An 18,674-nucleotide genomic window follows, 5' to 3' on the forward strand; every position below is an offset into this window, starting at 1 on the left:
CCCATCCAACCCTCAGATTAAAGTCCCATTTATTTTTTGGCATTGTAGTTTTAAAATGGTTTCAGTTATATAGTAGGACTTGATAGGAGTTATTCTTTTACTGTAATTAGATTTAAGCCCCTCTGCATTTAGTAAAAGTTTGTGTGTTTCTTCTCCAATAAGATACTAGTTATGGTCTACAGAAATACCATTAGTCACTCACCTAAAAGTAGGGTGGTACTCTCGGAATGTGGTGTATATAAACCAACAAACTTGAAAGATTTTTCTTGACCATGTTAATTATCTTATGAAATATTTACATGCAGCCATGGGGGATGAGATGTAGAGCTGTGTGAAGACTCACTGTGGGGACTTAGTGAACTGTGAAATATACAGAACATAGCAGAATATAAATATTTTTAAGTAAGTTAGTAGTGAATGAAGTGTGGCCATTAGTCGGCTAATGGTAAAACTGGTCCTGAAGCCATAAAATAAGCTGGTACCTTGCTTTCTACATGCTCGCAGATGAGCAATACACATGGCTTAAATTGCTAATAACTGTGTCCAGTCCTTGTGTATGAACTTTCTGAAAGCAAACACTAAACTATAAAGGGAAGAATGAAAAGTCTTATGAAATACTAAGTGACACATTTTGAGGGCACATTACAAAACAAGGTTTTAGACAAAAATCTGATAACAGATTTTAGATTTCTCCAGTTAATGTGGTGTGAATCCTCGCCACAGGAAAGGCAATTCTATAACCAGGCACCCGCATAAATGTACATAACACTGGCATTTTCTAGTGTGAAGCAAATAAGTGCCAGGGGTGTAGCTACCTGCCTCTTGGGTCAATGGGGCCTTTCCTTGCATGCTGTGCCTCTCTGATGGGACATGCACAGGAAAGGCCCCACTGGCCAGAGCAAGGAGGTTGGAAGAAAACAGGAGACGGGCTCCCTATCTAATCCATTATATGGGCTGAAGTCAGTAGGCGGAGGTTGCCGGTAGTAGGCAGAGCTTGCTGCTGCTTTACTACACCCAAAACAGTAATAAAAGATTATTAGAAATAAGGGATTGTCTATGTGTGGTCCATCTGTAAAAAGGCTTAAGCTGTTCCGGTTGGAAAGGCGCAGTGCCTTAAAAGGTTGAGGTCAAAAGGTGTTTTCACTTGATAGCTTTTTAATTTATTTGAAAGCTTCCCATATCTAGAGGTTGAGGACAAAAGGTGTTTTTACCTGATAGCTTTTTTAATTTATTTGAAAGCTTCCCATATCTAGATGCTACTAAAAACAGCTTAAAATTATTGTAACTAGGAGAAACAGCACTTATAAACTCTGTATTTTGTGCTCATTTTTCTACACTGTTCTATACAATGCAGATGGCCAAATTTCAGTGAGGCTATCCTGTTTCCAAATGTGTTCATCGTAATTTTGTTGTAATCTGCCTTGGGAAGCCTGGTGTTATAAGGGAATATAAATGGAAGTAAAATTAAACTCTCCTTTCATTGGGCCACATGGAATCACATTCTAATCTGTTTTGTAGAAGTTTACATTTTAGATACACAAATGGATTATTCTGCTTTGAACGTGTTTCAGGGGCAAGTAGTTTCATAAGTCAAAATTAAAAATAGATTTCTTGTTTCATGCAGAGCCTTTGTTTCAACATAACTAAATGGGCGGTAACCCTCTAATTCAGTCCAATGTTTTTTTTAAATATTTTGTTCCTGTGAGATTTTTATACTATGCCAAAACCGAAAACTCTTATCCAGGGGCGTAGCTATGGGGGCCTGGGCCCCTGGATTGGCTGATGGGGGTCCTCAACCCCTGCCAGCCGAAGCCTTCTTCAGCACAGTCTCCGGTGTAGCTGCGTTCGCTACCTGCCCCCCTGCTCTTCTTTCTCCTCTTGTGCACACTGATGCTTGGCGTTAGCATGCACAGGAGGAGCAAGGGGCAGGCCGTGAATGTGTCTGCACCAGAGACAGCACTGAACAAGGCTTCGGCTGGCGGGGGTTGAGGACCCCTGCCAGCAAAGGTATTTGTGTGTGTGTGTGGGGGGGGGGTGACACTCAAAATGTGCCCCCAACCTCGGGCTCTGGCCCCCTCCCACCATGAGGTCTGGCTACGCCCCTGCTCTTATCTTTATCTGGTTTATAACAAAAGGAGCTCATTATGAACACTACCCTAAAAGGTGATTTTGTGGCAGTACATGAGGAATTGTGATATTGAATAAATGTATGTTTGTGTCCTTAATCATGCATACAAAGTTTATGTAATCCTTTCAAGAAAACCAGTTAATTGTTTAACTTGGAATGTAAGAGTAGCCATACAGGGTCAAACCAATGGTCCATCTAGTCCAGTATTCTGTTGCCAACAGTGGCCAAGCCAGGTCACAAGTACCTGACAGCCAAATTGTGGCAACACTCCAGGCTACCAATCCCAGGGCAATCAGTTGCTTCCTCATGTCTGTCTCTCAATAGCAGACTATAGACTTCCCTCCAGGAACTTATCCAAACCTTTTTTTTTAAACCCAGATACGCTAACCGCTGTTACCACATCCTCCGGCAGAGTTCCAGAGCTTAACTATTTGTTGAGTGAAAAAATATTTCCTCCTATTTTTGTGTGAAAAGTATTTCCATGTAACTCCCTTGAGTGTCCTCTAGTCTTTGTACTTTCGGAACTAGTAAAAAAAAAAAAAAAAAATCTTTTGCTTCTACTCGTTCTACACCACTCAGAATTTTCTAAGCTGAAGAGCCCTAACCTCTTTAGCCTTTTCCTCCTATGAGAGGAGTTCCATCCCCTTTATCATTTTGGTCACTCTTCTTTGAACCTTTTCTAATTCCACTTATATCTTTTTTGAGATACAGAGGCCAGAACTGAACGCAATAAAGGTGCGGGCGCACCAGGGAGCAATGGAGGCATTATAGTATTTTCGGCCTCATTCACCATCTTTATCCTAATAATTCCTAGCAACCTGTTTTGTTTTTGTTTTTTTGCAACCACCATGCACTGAGCAGAAGATTTCAGCATATCTACAGTGACACTTAGATCCTTTTCTTGAGGGCTGACTCCTAAGGTGGACCCTAGCATTTGGTAACTATGATTTGGATTATTCTTGGATCACCTTGCATTTGTCCATATTAAATTTCATCTGCCATTTGGATGCCCAGTCTTCCAGTTTCCTAAGGTCTTCCTGCAATATTTCACAGTCCACACATGCTTTAACAACCTTGAATAATTTTGTGCAAATGTAATCATCTCGCTCATTGTTATGATGTCCATATCATTTATAAATATGTTTAGCACCAGTCCCAGTACTTTTCCCTGTGGCACTCCACTGCTATTTTCTTATTTCCATCTTCCAAAATTCCAGATAGCAGATGTCAAGATCAGCAGGACCCAAAGCAGTCCAAAACAAGTAAAGTCAGAAACAACACAGTTTATACCTAATTGTTCCACCACTCTTAGGATTCACCTTTGGGCTCGAAAAACAAAACCATGTGCATTTAAGAACTGGATAAATGAATTTAAAACAGTTTAAAGCAAATGCTCCTCCACGAAAAACTACACTGGCTCCCAATCAAAGAACGCATTGCTTGCAAAATCTGCACCCTGTTTCACAAAACTATCTACGGTGAAGCCCCGGGATACATGACAGACTTGATCGACCTACCAACTAGAAACACATCAAATCAACACGAACATATCTAAATCTGCACTACCCAAGCTGCAAAGGACTTAAATACAAATCAACTTGCACATCCAGTTTTTTCCTACATAAGCACACAACTGTGGAACGCATTACCAAAAGCCTTGAAAATGACATACGACCACCTAAACTTCCTGAAAACACTAAAAACTAACTTGTTTAAAAAGGCATACCTTACCAATCCAACTTAAATTCCTGATCTCTTCAACACAGCAAAACTAAAGTAAGGAATGGACATATCACAACTCTTCCACTGTACGATTCTCTAATGTGGCTGTGCCACATGAACTTTATCTTACCACATCACTTTGTATTTGTTCACAGTGGAGTCAGCAAACGCCTCTCCAGTACTATGTAAGCCACATTGAGCCTACAAATAGGTGGGAAAATATGGATACAAATGTAACAAAATAAATATGTAATACTTAGTACTCATAATGAAACAGTGATGGAATATTCACATAGCAAATAGCCTGCGTCAACAGTTTTATTTTCTATTGAACATAATTAACTTTGTATGAACTTGGCAGCTAATAGTGTGCACATTTTAAACGGATTATGGACTTTATGTATGAAGATAGCTCTGCCCTTATTTAATATCTATATTTTAAGTAGTAGTAGTAAAACAAAAAAAATCAAGTGCATTTTTATAATATACTGCTGCAATCCACAAAACAAAACCAAAGGAGCAAGTTCTCATATGCCATCTTTTTCTTTTGATCTAGGCACAAGAAAAAAGACTTTAAATGCTCCCAGGTTTGATGTGGGATATAAGTGTCATAAATAAATAGAAACTCTAAATGTTGAGCACCTGATTCTCATGACATGTCAGTTTTAGTGGCCCTTTATCAGGAGAAAAAAAAATTCTGCATGAATATAACACTAGGGTGCTAGGGTGTCCCTATAACTAGTCCCTCCAAATGACATACTGATTTCTACCTGTGAAAAGTTTTTCTGTTATACTTCCTCTGTTTACATCCGTATGCTGCACAAGCTGGCATGTTTGAAAATATAAGTGAGATTAAATAAAAATACTACCAACAATAAAGAATGGTAGCATGGATGCAGCATGTGTGTGCTTTGTTTTGAGTGTACTGGGATGATGGCTGCACATGGAAGGGGAAACAGTAACCTTGCTTCAACTTGTTGACATCATCCCGTCTCCTGTTTCCATTCAACCTCCTTGGGCCAGAGTCGGGCAAGGAAGTTAAAAGCACAGGAGATAGCAGGAGCATGTTTGGCCTATTTTGTGGGCTGAAGCCTGTAGGCGAAGCTTTCACCACATTGTGTCACCCAAAACAATAGCAAATGTGTACTAAAACAATATGAAATGCTTAGTAGACAATAATGGACTACCTAGGCGTTGGCAATTGTAAAACGTGCAGTGCCTTAAAAGGTGGCGGTTAAAAGATGCATATATTTTTTAAATTTGACATTTATATCCCACATTATCCAAGTAAACTTGGGTTCAGTGTGGCTTACATTTGAAAATATTGAGACAGGGCATGTTGCTTCATCAAATATTTCCCATCACCTCCAATCTCTTAAAGCATTGGAGCCGACTCTGTGGGTGCTTGAGCACCCCCAATATTGAGAAAATTCCTTGTATGTGTCCAGGGAGGGGTTATTTCCATTGGGCTTAGCACCCCCAATAATTTTGAAAAGTTGGCTCCTATGTCTTAAAGTAATTGACCTCAAAAATATCAGGCATGCTCACAAATATATCTTGCAACTGGACCACTGCAAACTCAGATTTGATTAGGTTGCCTTATTCATTTAATGCATTAACCATCTTTTAACCCTTTATTTTTAGTTGCCTTTGTAGGAGGGCATAGGCTCAGGCCACTTTCTGAAGTATGTCCTATATAAACACCGTTGACTCCAGTGATACAGATGAATTTTTAAGAGCAAACCCTTTTTTGTTTGGGCAAAGGGAAAAGAGAAATGACAAGTGGGTCTCAGATGAAGGCTGTTCAAGTGCCAGGACCCATGACAGCACAACCTTCCCCCAGTCCACTCCAATTGCTATCCTAACCGGAATGGGGCAACAGGATGTGAAATTTCCTTCCTCCCCTTCTAGCCCCCAGTTCCCCGGACACCGAGGCACTGGCGTCAAAGAGGTGGCCTCTGTATAGTGACCCATCCTCCAGCAGCAACGAGGCCATTGCCCCCTCTTCAACGGAAGTGCCACCTCTGCCACCCATGGTTCATTTCCCTCCTTAGCATGTGAATGTGTGTGTGTTCCCACCAATGAAAGGTTATCTTATTGTGATAATTTCTTTGTATATCCATAAACTGCACAAGCTGGCATGTTTCAAAATATAACTGAGATAACATAAAAATGCTACCAACAATGAATGATGATGAAAAAGTAGATGCAGCAGCCAATAGTTTGCTTTGTTTTGGGTATACCAACATAGCTGCTGCTGGGGGAAATCAGCTTTAGTCTTGTGAGGCTGGGCCATCCCCTGTTTCTTTAAACCTCTTTGGAGGTAGGTTTCAGTGCGCTTTCTGCTGTGTGCAGAGGACTTGTATGGGGAGTTGGAGTGACACTGGATCTACGCAGCCATGGTGTGTGAGGGGAGAGAGACGGGCAGGGGCAAGATGCCAGTTGGCACAGTGAGTGGGGACAAGAATGGAGATATGCCAAACTAGTTGGTGAGGGGGCAGTGGCATAACCAAACCTACTATGTTGGGTGGGTTTTTTTCAACCACCACTGCCCCCAGTGCAGTATTTCCTCTGTCGTTTCCGAAGACTGGCATCTGCCCCTCTCTGAATTCCCCCCCCCCCCCCGGTCCCTCCCCAGTGTACCTCAGAGGCATCCCAGCAGCTGCAGTGTTTCATCTTCACTGACTGCATTAGGCCCCTCAGCCTTCTTCTGCTGCAACCCACCAGTGAGGAAACTGGAAGTGATGTCAACAAAGGTGGGATGTGGCAGAGGGAAGCCTGCAGGGGCTGGTGCAGTCGGTGAAGATGAAATGCTGTGGCTTCCAGGGCACATCTGAGGTACACTGGGGAAGGATTTGAGGGGGGGGGGGGTTCAGAGAGGGGGGCAGATGCCAGGTTGCCAGAGGAGATAAGGAAGGGAGGGATGTGATTCCAGCTAGACACCTGTAGCTATGTCACTAAGAGAGAGCAGAGGTGGAGAGATGCTGGACTTTGGGGGTGGGGTGGGGGGGATGGAGCAGAAGGAAGAGATCACAGAGGGAGAAGAGGGGATAGGAGTGATAGGGACCCAACAGATAAATGCTGGATATAGACAAGAGACCATGAAGAAAAACAGAGATAATGTTGTCTGAGCATTGTTTTGGTCCTAAAGGTAGAAGAGGGTTTTGTTTTCTTTATTAATTGTAATAAGTCGGCTTTGGGAAACTTGCATCCTCCCTATCTCAACCCCCCCCCCCCCCCCCCAACTTCAGTCCCCACTACCTTTGGCGCAACGGTATTATAGGGGGCCCATCACAATTTTTCTGCCCAGGATCCATTCAGTCCTAACTACACCACTGCTGAACAGTTCTGTGAGGGTACGTGCGCAGATTGAAGTCCTTATCCCAAATCTGTTCTAAAACACAGTACAGTATACTCGGAGACCAAAACCATAAGCTGAACGCATTGCATAGGGATTGGGGGGCAAAAATGGGACTATAGAATGGCAAATGCAAAACACATAGCACCAATATATCGTGGGATCGTTTACAATGCGGTCAATGGGTGGACCCCTTCTTTTTTTTTTGCTATTACTTAGAAATCTTTGGCCCCTATATAACGGACATATGTAGGACCCAAACATCACATTATATGGGGTCTGTAGTGCACTTTAGTGTAACAATTCCAAGACTGAATGTACTAACAAATCTATGGCAACAAAGTACCTCATGAAAGACTCCAGAGGAAATTGGAGAGTCATGGGATAGGAGGTAGCGTTCTATTGTGGATTAAAAACTGGTTAAAAGATAAAAAACAGAGAGTAGGGTTAAATGGTCAGTATTCTCAATGGAGAAGGGTAGTTAATGGGGTTCCCCAGGGCTCTGTGCTGGGACCGCTGCTTTTTAACATATTTATAAATGACCTAGAGATGGGAGTAACTAGTGACGTAATTAAATTTGCTGATGACACAAAGTTATTCAAAGTCGTTAAATAGCAGGAGGATTGTGAAAAATTACAAGAGGACCTTGGGAGACTGGGCGTCTAAATGGCAGATGACGTTTAATGTGAGCAAGTGCAAAGTGATGCATGTGGGAAAGAGGAACCCGAATTATAGGTACATTATGGAAGGTTCCACGTTAGGAGTCACGGACCAAGAAAGGGATCTAGGTGTCATCGATAATATGTTGAAACTTTCTGCTCAGTGTGCTGCTGCGGCTAAGAAAGCAAATAGAATGTTAGGTATTATTAGGAAAGGAATGGAAAACAAAAATGAGGATGTTATAATGCCTTTGTATTGCTCCAAGGTGCAACTGCACCTCGAATATTGTGTTCCATTCTAGTCACTGCATCTCAAAAAAGATATAGTGGAACTAGACAAGGTGCAGAGAAGGGCGACGAAAATGATAAAGGGGATGAGATGTCTTCCCTATGAGGAAAGGCTAAAGTGGCTAGGGCTCTTCAGCTTTGGAGAAAATGTGGCTGAGGGGAGGTATGATAGAGGTCTATAAAATGAGTGGAGTTGAATGGGTAGATGTAAAGCGTCTGTTCACACGTTCCAAAAATACTAGGACTAGGGGGCATGCGATGAAGCTACAATGTAGTAAATTTAAAATGAATCAGAGAAAATGTTTCTTCACTCAACGTGTAATTAAACTCTGGAATTCGTTGCCAGAGAATGTGGTAAAGGCGGTTAGCTTAGCGAAGTTTTAAAAAGGTTTGGACGGCTTCCTAAAGGAAAAGTCCATAGACCGTTATTAAAAGGACTTGGGGAAAATCCACTATTTATTTATTGCATTTGTATCCCACATTTTCCCACCTCTTTGCAGGCTCAATATGGCTTACAATGAGGCATATTTTCAAAGCACTTAGCCTTCCAAAGTTCCATAGAAACCTATGGAACTTAGCCTCCCAAAGTGCTTTGAAAATATGCCTGAATGTGTCGTTATTGGTATATAGCAGATTAGGAGATAAGTTATTGTTACATAGAGAATAGCATAATCGAAATTAAACAGGTAACTATAAGTAAAAAAAACAAAAAACAAAACAATATTGATAATAGGTAAGGTGGAGATGCCATAGAAAATAACATAATCAAAATTCCAACAAGCAGATAAAACATTGTTGATAATAGGTAAGGTTGCGATGTATTACATTTATAGTTGCTGCTCTTATTGGTATGCCTTGTTGAATAGGTGGGTCTTCAGGGATTTGCGAAAATTGGTTAGTTCATGAGTAGTTTTTAAGCTGCATGGCAATGCATTCCATAACTGTGTACTCAGGTACGAGAAGTTCGACGCATGCGTTAGTTTGTATTTTAGGCCTTTACAGCTGGGGAAGTGAAGATTAAGGAATGTGTGGGATGATCTTTTGGCGTTCCTGGGTGGCAGGTCTACCAGATCTGACATTTAGGCTGGGGCATTCCCGTGGATGATTTTACGAACTAGAGAACATACTTTGATCGTGATGCGTTCTTGAAGTGGAAGCCAGTGTAGTTTCTCCCTCAGAGGCTTAGCACTTTCATATTTTGTTTTTCCGTATATGAGTCTAGCTGCGGTGTTCTGGGCGGTTTGCAGTCTCTTGATGATTTGCTCTTTTACAGCCAGCGTAGAGTGCATTGCAATAATCTAAGTGACTAAGCACTATTGATTGTACCAGGTTACGAAAGATGGTCTTTGGAAAGAAAGGTCTTATCCTTTTTTGTTTCCACATTGAATAGAACATCTTTTTGGTTGTATTTTTCACATTTCTGGGATAAGCAGTATAAAATATTTTGTACATTTTTGGGATCTTGCCAGGTATTTGTGACCTGGATTGGCCACGGTTGGAAACAGGATGCTGGGCTCGATGGACCTTTGGTCTTTCCCAGTATGGCAATACTTATGTACTTATATACTCTTAATTAGTAGAGGAAATCAGTGGGATGACAGAATACACTTAATAGAATGCCTTTGTTTTAGATTTGGGGAAATGAAGAAAGTCCCATTGGCTACAAAAGCAATTCGTATTTACTGGATTTATACCCCACACTCATCCGAGTTGAGGACTCGGTTCTGTGTGGCTTACATTAAGTTAAGCAGATGTTCAAATTTTGGTCAGGGGTACATGATAGGGGAGAGAACAGGTGGTGGAAACATGAATTGTGTGTGTGTGGACGACTAGTGGAGGGTAAGCAGCTCCCAGATGATGGGCATTCTTAATTTCTCATATCCGTATCTTGAAATATTGGGTGCAGGAGGCGCTACCCTTAGAATTGGTAAAAGACCAATTTCAAACAGCAGGTGGAGGGGGAAGAGACCAAAAATGAAATGGGGATCCATTGTTGAAAACTTTAGTGGGCTAAGGTGAGGTTGAAAAGAAAAGGGGAAAAAGAGTGGATTCAATATACTGCTTTTCTGTGGTTACAATCGGTGGTTTACATATTTATATACATGGAACAATAGAGCATTTAGTGATGCCCAGAGTCACCAGGAGCTGCAGTGGGAATTGAACCTGGTTCTCAGGCCACTGTACTAACCATTAGGTGACTGCTAATGATGAATGGTGGGTGAGTGTTGAGTAAAGGAAATTTGAAGGGGTAAATGATTGCAGAACAGACAGTGGGTGGGGTTGGGGGGATGAAATGGTAGTTTTGTATGCCCTTGCTTCATGAGAATGTTTATACTCCTTTTTTCTAACAGAGCTGAGTTTGAAAATGTATAGTCTGCAATGTATGACTTACAACACATCCAGTTTCCCCTTTCTGGGCAGCCAGCTTTGGAATGCTCTTCCAAGATACATCTGAACAGTTAAAGATTATCTGCCTTTCAGGAAAATGCTGAAGACCTATCTCTTCAAGGAAGCTTATCATAATGACCCATCTTAAGCTTATCAGCCCACCCATTCAACCTTTGCTCTGACTCTGTTAATGACCTTAACTATTATTTATTATTATTAACATTTGTATAGTGCTACCAGACGCATGCAGCGCTGAACACCTGGCATAGAGAGAGACAGTCCCTGCTCAATAGAGCTTACATTCTAAAAATAACAGACAAGACAATTAAGGGCGAGGGAAGTACTGGGTGAGAAGGAACTATACCTTGAACCTTGTCTCCCTATCTCCTTACTCATCCCTAGTCTTTCTTCTCCATCTCTCCCATACCATATCTCTCCCTTATCCCCATTCCTTTTGCTTATCCTATTTTTGTTTATCTTCCCATACCCAATTCATTTATTTAAAATCTTACTACTATTGTGTTTATTCAGCTTGTAATATTTCTTCTTACAAAACTTTGATATTTTTGTTACAATGTAAGCCGCATTGAGCCTGCTATATGTGGGAAAGCGCGGGGTACAAATGTAATAAATAAATAATGATGTTACGTGTTATGGAACCTTTCTGACCTATGTCAGAAATAGAGAAGAATGTGATTTGAACCACCACAAATTTGAAACTAAAGACACCTACATTTAGCAAAAATACCTGGAGGGAGGAGGTTTTTTTTTTTCCTTCACTTAATTGAAATCTTTATAAATGAAACGTAGGATTTAATTTAAGAATTGTGCCTCTTTGTTTTGCAGGCCTCTCTGAAAATTGCAGGTTCACACTTCTGTGGTGGCAGTGTAATTGGAGAAGAATTAGTGGTCACCGCAGCACATTGTTTAATACACATTGATCAGTAAGTCTGAACAAGTTCTTGTGGCAACTTGGAATTTATTGGAATCATGTGGGTTGGTGCCAGTATGGCATGTGCTTCCAGAGAATATTGCCTGAGAACAATGCTTTTGAACAACAGAATATAGCCTGAGGTTCACAAGGGTATATTTGGAAACCACAGTGTGTTTTCACAAGATGCAAAAATGGTAATGGAATTGAAATAAGTATGATATATGAGATTCTTAGTTAAATTAAAGCATAGCCAGAGAGCAACAGATCTGTGGCAATATACTGGACATGAAAATGGGCAGACTAGAAAACTTTTTCTGCTGTTTTTCAGCTCTAGGAAAAGAAATGAAAATAGGCTACTGACAGCTACTTCTGTCACCATCCAGCGTGAGCCCAATAATTTTGCATTCTTTTTAGAGCATCAAAATCAAATTTTCCAGTTTCTACTATAACTACATTCTAAATTTGTAGCAGCAGGACATAAAAGCAGAATGAGATAATATACATTGGCAGTTGGGCACTTAGTGCCTCACTATTTGCCATTAGGCTAAATTTATCCATAGTTAACTGGCACTTTAGATCTTAAACCATTATCAGAAGTAGATTAAATTACTAAAGTGTACAAATATCTGAATAGCTTCATTATGAACAGCATTTTAAACTCATAAAACCATGCTTTATAAATACAAGAATATAATTCATGGTTTCTAAACAGTAACTTTTTTCCCACTATTTTTGATCTGTAGACAAAAGGTACTGACCTTATAAGCCACCCTCTGGACTGACTCCATCTTGTTTGTTTTTAATGGTGCAGTCTCCAGAATTGTGCACAGTATTCCAAATGACACCTTACTAGACACTTATACAGTGGCACTCTTGTCTTCTGTGTTTTCTGCTGGCCATTCCTCTCCTTATGCACCTAAGATCAAATATTAATAGCCCTTGGGAAAACACCCTGATAAAGACCTATTAAGGCCAATGATATGCAACACTTGCTTGCCTGGTGAGAATCAGGTGCGTTACTAAAATTACTTTTTCAGGGATGGGGACAGCAAAACTGGAAGGTATTGTAACTCCAACCAAATGTTTATTAGTTTTGGATGAAGTAAATATCAACAGGACACTTTTTTTATTTGAGGACCTATTTATAGTCACAAATTATTCAGTATAACGTTTCTTTCTAAAGATGGCATCAAAACAGTATTTGACACTTGGGGCCCTGAAGCCATGCTGTAGGCGTGCTAACTTTTTAGTGTGCGCTAATGATAGACACCCATTATATTCCTTTGGATGTCTCTAGCGTTAGTACATGCTAATTTTTAGCACGCGCTAAAAAGTTTGCGCACCTACAGCGCGGTTTAGTATGCAGGGCCTTTAATTACTAGATGTTAGCTGACATTCAGATGTATTAGAGGATTGCTATAAAAAGCGCCTACTGGTTCTTACTCTCTTCTGGGATTCAGTTCTAGGGAGGGAAAGGGAAAAGGGTTGCTTTGAGGTAGGTATGTTCTCTGAACTTGCAGGAACTGAGTACTGGTAGAGGCTTTCTCTGTTCTCTACAAAAGGTGGTTCTCCAACTGCTCATTTCTTCTATGAAGGCAGTGTGGAATTCTGCTTTCTGCTCTAAACTCTCCTTAATTTATCTGGGCAACTTTGTAGGTTCTACCATTGATTTCTTCCTTTCCTTGGGCACTGGCTGTGTTGATCAGTCACATGAAGCAGTGGCAAGGTGAGTAGAAAACCAAAGATATGGCCACTTCCCTGGGCTAGGACTTTTATAGTCCCTCAATTTACCACCAGTGGTGGTTCCTCCTGCTGTTGGGCAGAAGGTCACACACTTCACTTTTGTAGAGGTACAGAGATTACTGCCAAGCTGTTTCTGGCATGCAGAATTTGTATGCTCTCTCTAAATTACAGCCCATTAAAAAAAAAAGCCAAGTAACTATGAACTTGGTTTTGTATCAGGAAATGGGATGGTTCCTATTGGTCTGTTTTTTTTTTGTTTTTTTTTAAATGGGCGCCAAGTGGCGGATTGCTACTACATGCTTCCATTTCTTTCTAAATAATAATGAAAACATTTTATTTGTCAGTCTAGCACAGGGTGGGCAACCTTTATACACAGTGTCACATGAATGTCTGTGCTATCTCGAGCAAGCTGCACACAGAAAAATTAACAAATGCGCCATATAATTGACTGCCAACAAAATTCAATATGGTGACCAACTGAACATAAATTCCTACCAGACTGGTCTGTTAGAATATATTTCTGTTATTACTTTAAAAGTTTAATGAGATTTCTGCTGCTATTATGAAAATATTTGCAATATGCAGTATTTAAGGTTAATGTTTATGCAACCGTACAAAGGGGTAGGCAACCTGAAGCCGCCTAGTCATGGATGTCGACAATAAAATTAAGCTCGCTAGAGCTGTTCCTTAAAGTATGATTTCTGAGTAGGAAATTGCTGCTGTTTTGGATTCATATACTGAAGCTTACTGTGTCCTTGAGCTCATCTTCAAGCTTTTAATGACTGCCCATTTCTGTCAGCAGCTTGTTGCAGAAATTGACCGTGACTGTTGGGGAGCATGATCTGGAACATCTTGATGAGCAAGAACAAAATATGCAGGTGAAACGCATCTTGTTTCATCCCCAGTATGACAACCGTGGGAACATGAATTGTGATATTGCTCTCGTGTACCTGAAGCAGAAAATCCAATTTGGTAAGTAGGTGTGGTTTAGTGGGGGATGAAATGGATCCATTTATTTTTGCCAGACTAGCCTTACTAGGCCAACATGAGCAGTTCTTTCCAGAAACCCCTGAATGAAGAATGGGGTCAGCTGTGGGAGGAAGTTGCCAGTTCCTTGACCCAAATATTCAGCAGCAGTGGCAACAAGGAAGAAAGGTGGTAGCAGGGGAGGGGAAACTGGTGCTAAGTGGTTGGGGGGACTGTACTGGGCTAAAAGGAATGTGGGGCTAGTGGGTAGAGGAGAGCTAAAGGCAGGATATTCAGTAAGCTTTTTTGAGCAGGAAACTATAAATTTTGTAAGTCATCTGGAGACTAAAAATCCAACTTTCTTTTGGGGGAGGGGTGTCGGGGAGGGATACTGGTGCTGGGTAGGAAAAGTGAGGGTGTTTGGGTATAGGGGCAAAAACATGAAATAATTTGGAGCTTTTTTGGTGTAGGATAGAGGGGAAGAGGTATAATGTATAGATTGCGTTGAGGCGCTATGTTGGAGCATGTAAAGAGGCATTGGGAGCCAGTGTGTGGAGGTGCTATGTTGGAGCCACTGAACTGCATCATGTAAAGAGGCATTGAAGCCACTGAGCCTTTCTCCATAACTCTTCTATGAAAAGAACAGGGAGGTTTTGCAAATAGAACCACTATCCCATGGGTTCCAGAGATCCACTGTACATCACAGGGTTATGGTGATGTGTAGTGTTACACATTTTGTGTTCAACTTTTAAGATTATGCTCAGCTCAATCTTCAAAATAAGCTACAAAGATGTGGGTGCATTATAATATGCATTGAGTCCAATATAAATGTGATGAAAAAAGGGATGGCATTAAAAACAAACTTGTCTCTTACCAATGAAATTTAGGTTAGTAAAAACAAAGAACACAAAGAGAACATTTTGGTATTGGACTAAAAATCTTTATTTTTCTTTTGTTTTTATTTCTATTAACTTTTTAAAGTGAACATTAAGACAGGAGGGCCGAAATCCCAAAACTTATAGGGCCACATAGGGCCCTCCTACCATGTCTTTCAGGATTTGAAATTCCGTATTGCAGTGGTTCCCAAACCTGGTCCTGGAGGGACCCCGGCCAGTTAGATTTTCAGGACATCCACAATGAATATTCATGAGCGAGATTTGCATGCACTGCCTCTACTGCATGCAAATCTATCTCATGAATATTCATTGTGGATTTTCTGAAAACACGACTTACTGGGGTTGCCTCCAGGACCAGGTTTCGGAACCACTGCCCTATTGGTTTGAGTGGGGAGTGAGGAAAGGTTCCCCACTAAAGTTACCATTTGTCTTCAGCTAGTGGTGCCACAGTTTGGGGACCCCAGGCTATGGGAAAGAAGAAAAGGAATATTCATTTATGTGCAAACAATCTGATATGACTGCTTATTATAAATTCAAATGTATTTAAAAGATCATGGGATAATATTGAAACTTTTGTATTATGACAGTTTTTTTTCATCATGTTTCTTAGAGGTAGATCGATTAGTTCGGTCATGTAGTCCAGTGCAAGGCCATAGATAATTCTAAATATGAGTGAGCATATCTTGAAGGTTATGCGTGCGTTTATTGGTAGCCAATGTAGACTTTGGAGGAGCGGTTTGGCACTTTTGAGGCAAGTTTTTCTATATATGTCTGGCTGCTGTGTTCTGTGTTGTCTGTAATTTTCTTATGATTTGGTCTTTGCATCCTGCATAGATTCCATTGCAGTAGTCTGCTTGGGCTAGCACCATTGATTGTGTCATGTTGTGGAATATGTCTCTGGGGAATTAGGGTTTTGTGTGTTTGAGTTTCCACATTGTGTAGAACATTTTCTTGGTCGTGATCTTGGCTCGGTTTTCAAATGTTAGGTTGCGATCTATTTTGCCTAGAATTTTCAATTTGTCTGAGATTGGGAGAGGGGAATCCAAGGCCTTGATGGTGGTGGGACGTTCAGTGTTGTATTGGGAAGAGAGAATGAGACATTTGAGGTTTTTTTTTTTCTCTGTTGAGTTTTAACTTAAATGCCGAAGCCCCATGATTCCATGATGTACATGCTGTTTGTTAATTCTTTGGTGATTTTGGAGGGATTCTGTTTGAAGGGTATGTAGATTGTGGTCATTCACATATAGAAATGGGTTAAGGCCTTGTTTGGCTAGTGCTCTGGCCAGTGGGGTCATCATAAGGTTAAATAGTATGGGCGAGACTGGTGAACCTTGTGGTATCACGCATTCTGCTTTCCAGGTTGGGGAGATCTCTGCATTTGATTTGACTTGGTATGGCCTTGAGGTTAAAAATCCCTTGAAAAGGATTTTGAAGTGTGTTGCAAAATAACTCTCCTCTCGTGTGTCTGGGCAAAAAACTCTTTATTTGGGAGTCAATCCCCTTCTTATATACTCTATGAATATTCATGGATATTACATGTATTATCATTACTATTGGTTACATTTTGCTTACACAACCATGATCATGCATTGCTTACAAGAACAACTCTACATGAACAGCTCGTGAACCTGCTCAGGAATGTACAAACATCACCTGCTATTCTGCTACTTTCTCAGGAAAGAACAAAAACATCACATGCTAGATTCTCAGGAATATACAAAACATCATCTGCTGCCTGTATCCAAATACATTCTATCTACATCTCCACCTTTTTTTTTTTTTTAATGAAATCTCCGTGGTGTGCCAGCTGGAGATGGAGGTGGAGATGTTTGTAATAGCTTATAAACATATTGAGCAGAGTGACGTGTTGGAGCGAATGGACGAGGAAAACATAAAGAAAAAAGGTTAGGAATGCATTGTATACAACAGCAAAAAATAGTGAAAACAAAAATACCAATGACTAAATACGGATAATAGGGCGGAGCCAGGTCCAAGGGATCCATTGCCACAATTGATCCCATACATCAGAGAGTAGGTTATTATGAATAGTAATATGAGTAGTTAAATTCCGTAGGAAAGCTAATTGTTTGTCAATGGCCTTTGAATTGTCAGATAAATTAAAACAGCACATGTCCTGAAACTCTTCGCAACCATGATGGTTAAGTAATAAAAGATAATCAATGGCTGCTCGATTTTGTAAAACTCCATGACGTAATTGCTGTTGCTCAGCATTAAGTAAACTAATAGCAGTGGAGGTTGCATTGATTGATTTAATTGCCCAACAGGCTAATTCACGAATATTTTTTGCATTTGCCGCTGCCAATGCAGGGACACCTATTAATGAAAATGCAAGTGCCAGATATTCAGTTTGACTCAGAAATTTAACATTATCATTGCAATTGGCAGCAAGGGTCATACGCTTGGATCGCATATGTGAGGAGTTAGAAAATAAAATATGTTTACTGGGAAGTACCATAGTGAGTCGACTTAGATGCATGTAGTACCATCAGATATATTAGCTGGAATATAATTAAAGGTATACATTCCACATGACCAAAACCAACCAGGGGGTAAATGAGTAAATTTATAAATATATGAAACATTTTCGTAGGAGCTACAATTTAACAAAGTTGGTCCAAAATTAACACAATTTGATCGGGTACAATTAACCATACGAGCACATGTCATATTGATACTAGCTATTTGATTGGTTCTCACATGCATTGCCAAAGTAGGCGGCAACAGGGTTTGTGTTCCCCAATTATGGTATTCATAAGAAGCATTTCGATAGGATGAATTAACAGGAAGCTGTGAATAAAACCAAGTATCATTTTGCATATCTTTAGGATCATGACATACTGGAATCAGGCAAGTTGCCAAAACTTCTCCAACTGCCTTTTGATGAGAAAGACAGAAATCAGTTTGGTTCAGTGAAATTGCAAACGCTTCCCAAATATTTTTTGTGGGAAGTAATTGTGACTGTCCACAAGGTATGTACAAACAACAACACAGTAGAAGCAATGTAATGGAATTAGCATTAAGCGCTGCAATAATAGCCACTACGAAGTTATCATCAGTCTTTTCAATATGAGCTTTTTCTAAAGTCTCTGTAGCTTGTTGACTCAAGGCTTTAATTTGTCCCAAGTAACAGGAGCATTAGGTTGACGAGTCACTGACCGTTTGCGTGTTTGCATCTGCGGTCCTTGAAGGGTGAGTGTGAAATTGGGAATTGGGTTGTGAAGACCTTGATGCCACGACATGAGGTTTCACCCACTTTGCTGGAATCCACACCGGGCCAGAATCTGTTTGAACAGCAGCGTAACCACGACCCCAGGTAAGGAGAGGCACAGGGGAACTCCACTGATCAGAAGGTAGTTGTCGGTATATGACCAAAGGACGAGATAAAGGTGGGGCAGGAGTACGAAAATGTTGTTCAAATCTGGAAGAAAAAGTTTTTGTAGCAGGATTATTGATGAGATTGAGATGATTCAGTGTGTAAAGGATTTGTGCTAAGCATTCATCAATGCTTACTCTATGACGGAGAATACCGTCTTTTTTTGTAGTCAGATTACTTAAAGCAGTTTTCAGTGTG

General features: G+C 40.5%; 1 protein-coding gene across 1 annotated transcript in view; it reads left to right on the forward strand.

The window, feature by feature from the left end:
* Positions 1 to 18,674, forward strand: part of OVCH1 (ovochymase 1) — an 86,478-nt gene that overhangs the window by 44,845 nt on the left and 22,959 nt on the right. The window contains exons 4-5 of the mRNA XM_030213671.1: positions 11,390 to 11,487; positions 14,023 to 14,192. Coding sequence (XP_030069531.1) covers positions 11,390 to 11,487; positions 14,023 to 14,192 — 268 coding nt within the window. The remainder of the gene's footprint in view (positions 1 to 11,389; positions 11,488 to 14,022; positions 14,193 to 18,674) is intronic.

Source organism: Microcaecilia unicolor, chromosome 9, assembly GCF_901765095.1.
Source record: "Microcaecilia unicolor chromosome 9, aMicUni1.1, whole genome shotgun sequence".
Classification (NCBI taxonomy): domain Eukaryota; kingdom Metazoa; phylum Chordata; class Amphibia; order Gymnophiona; family Siphonopidae; genus Microcaecilia; species Microcaecilia unicolor.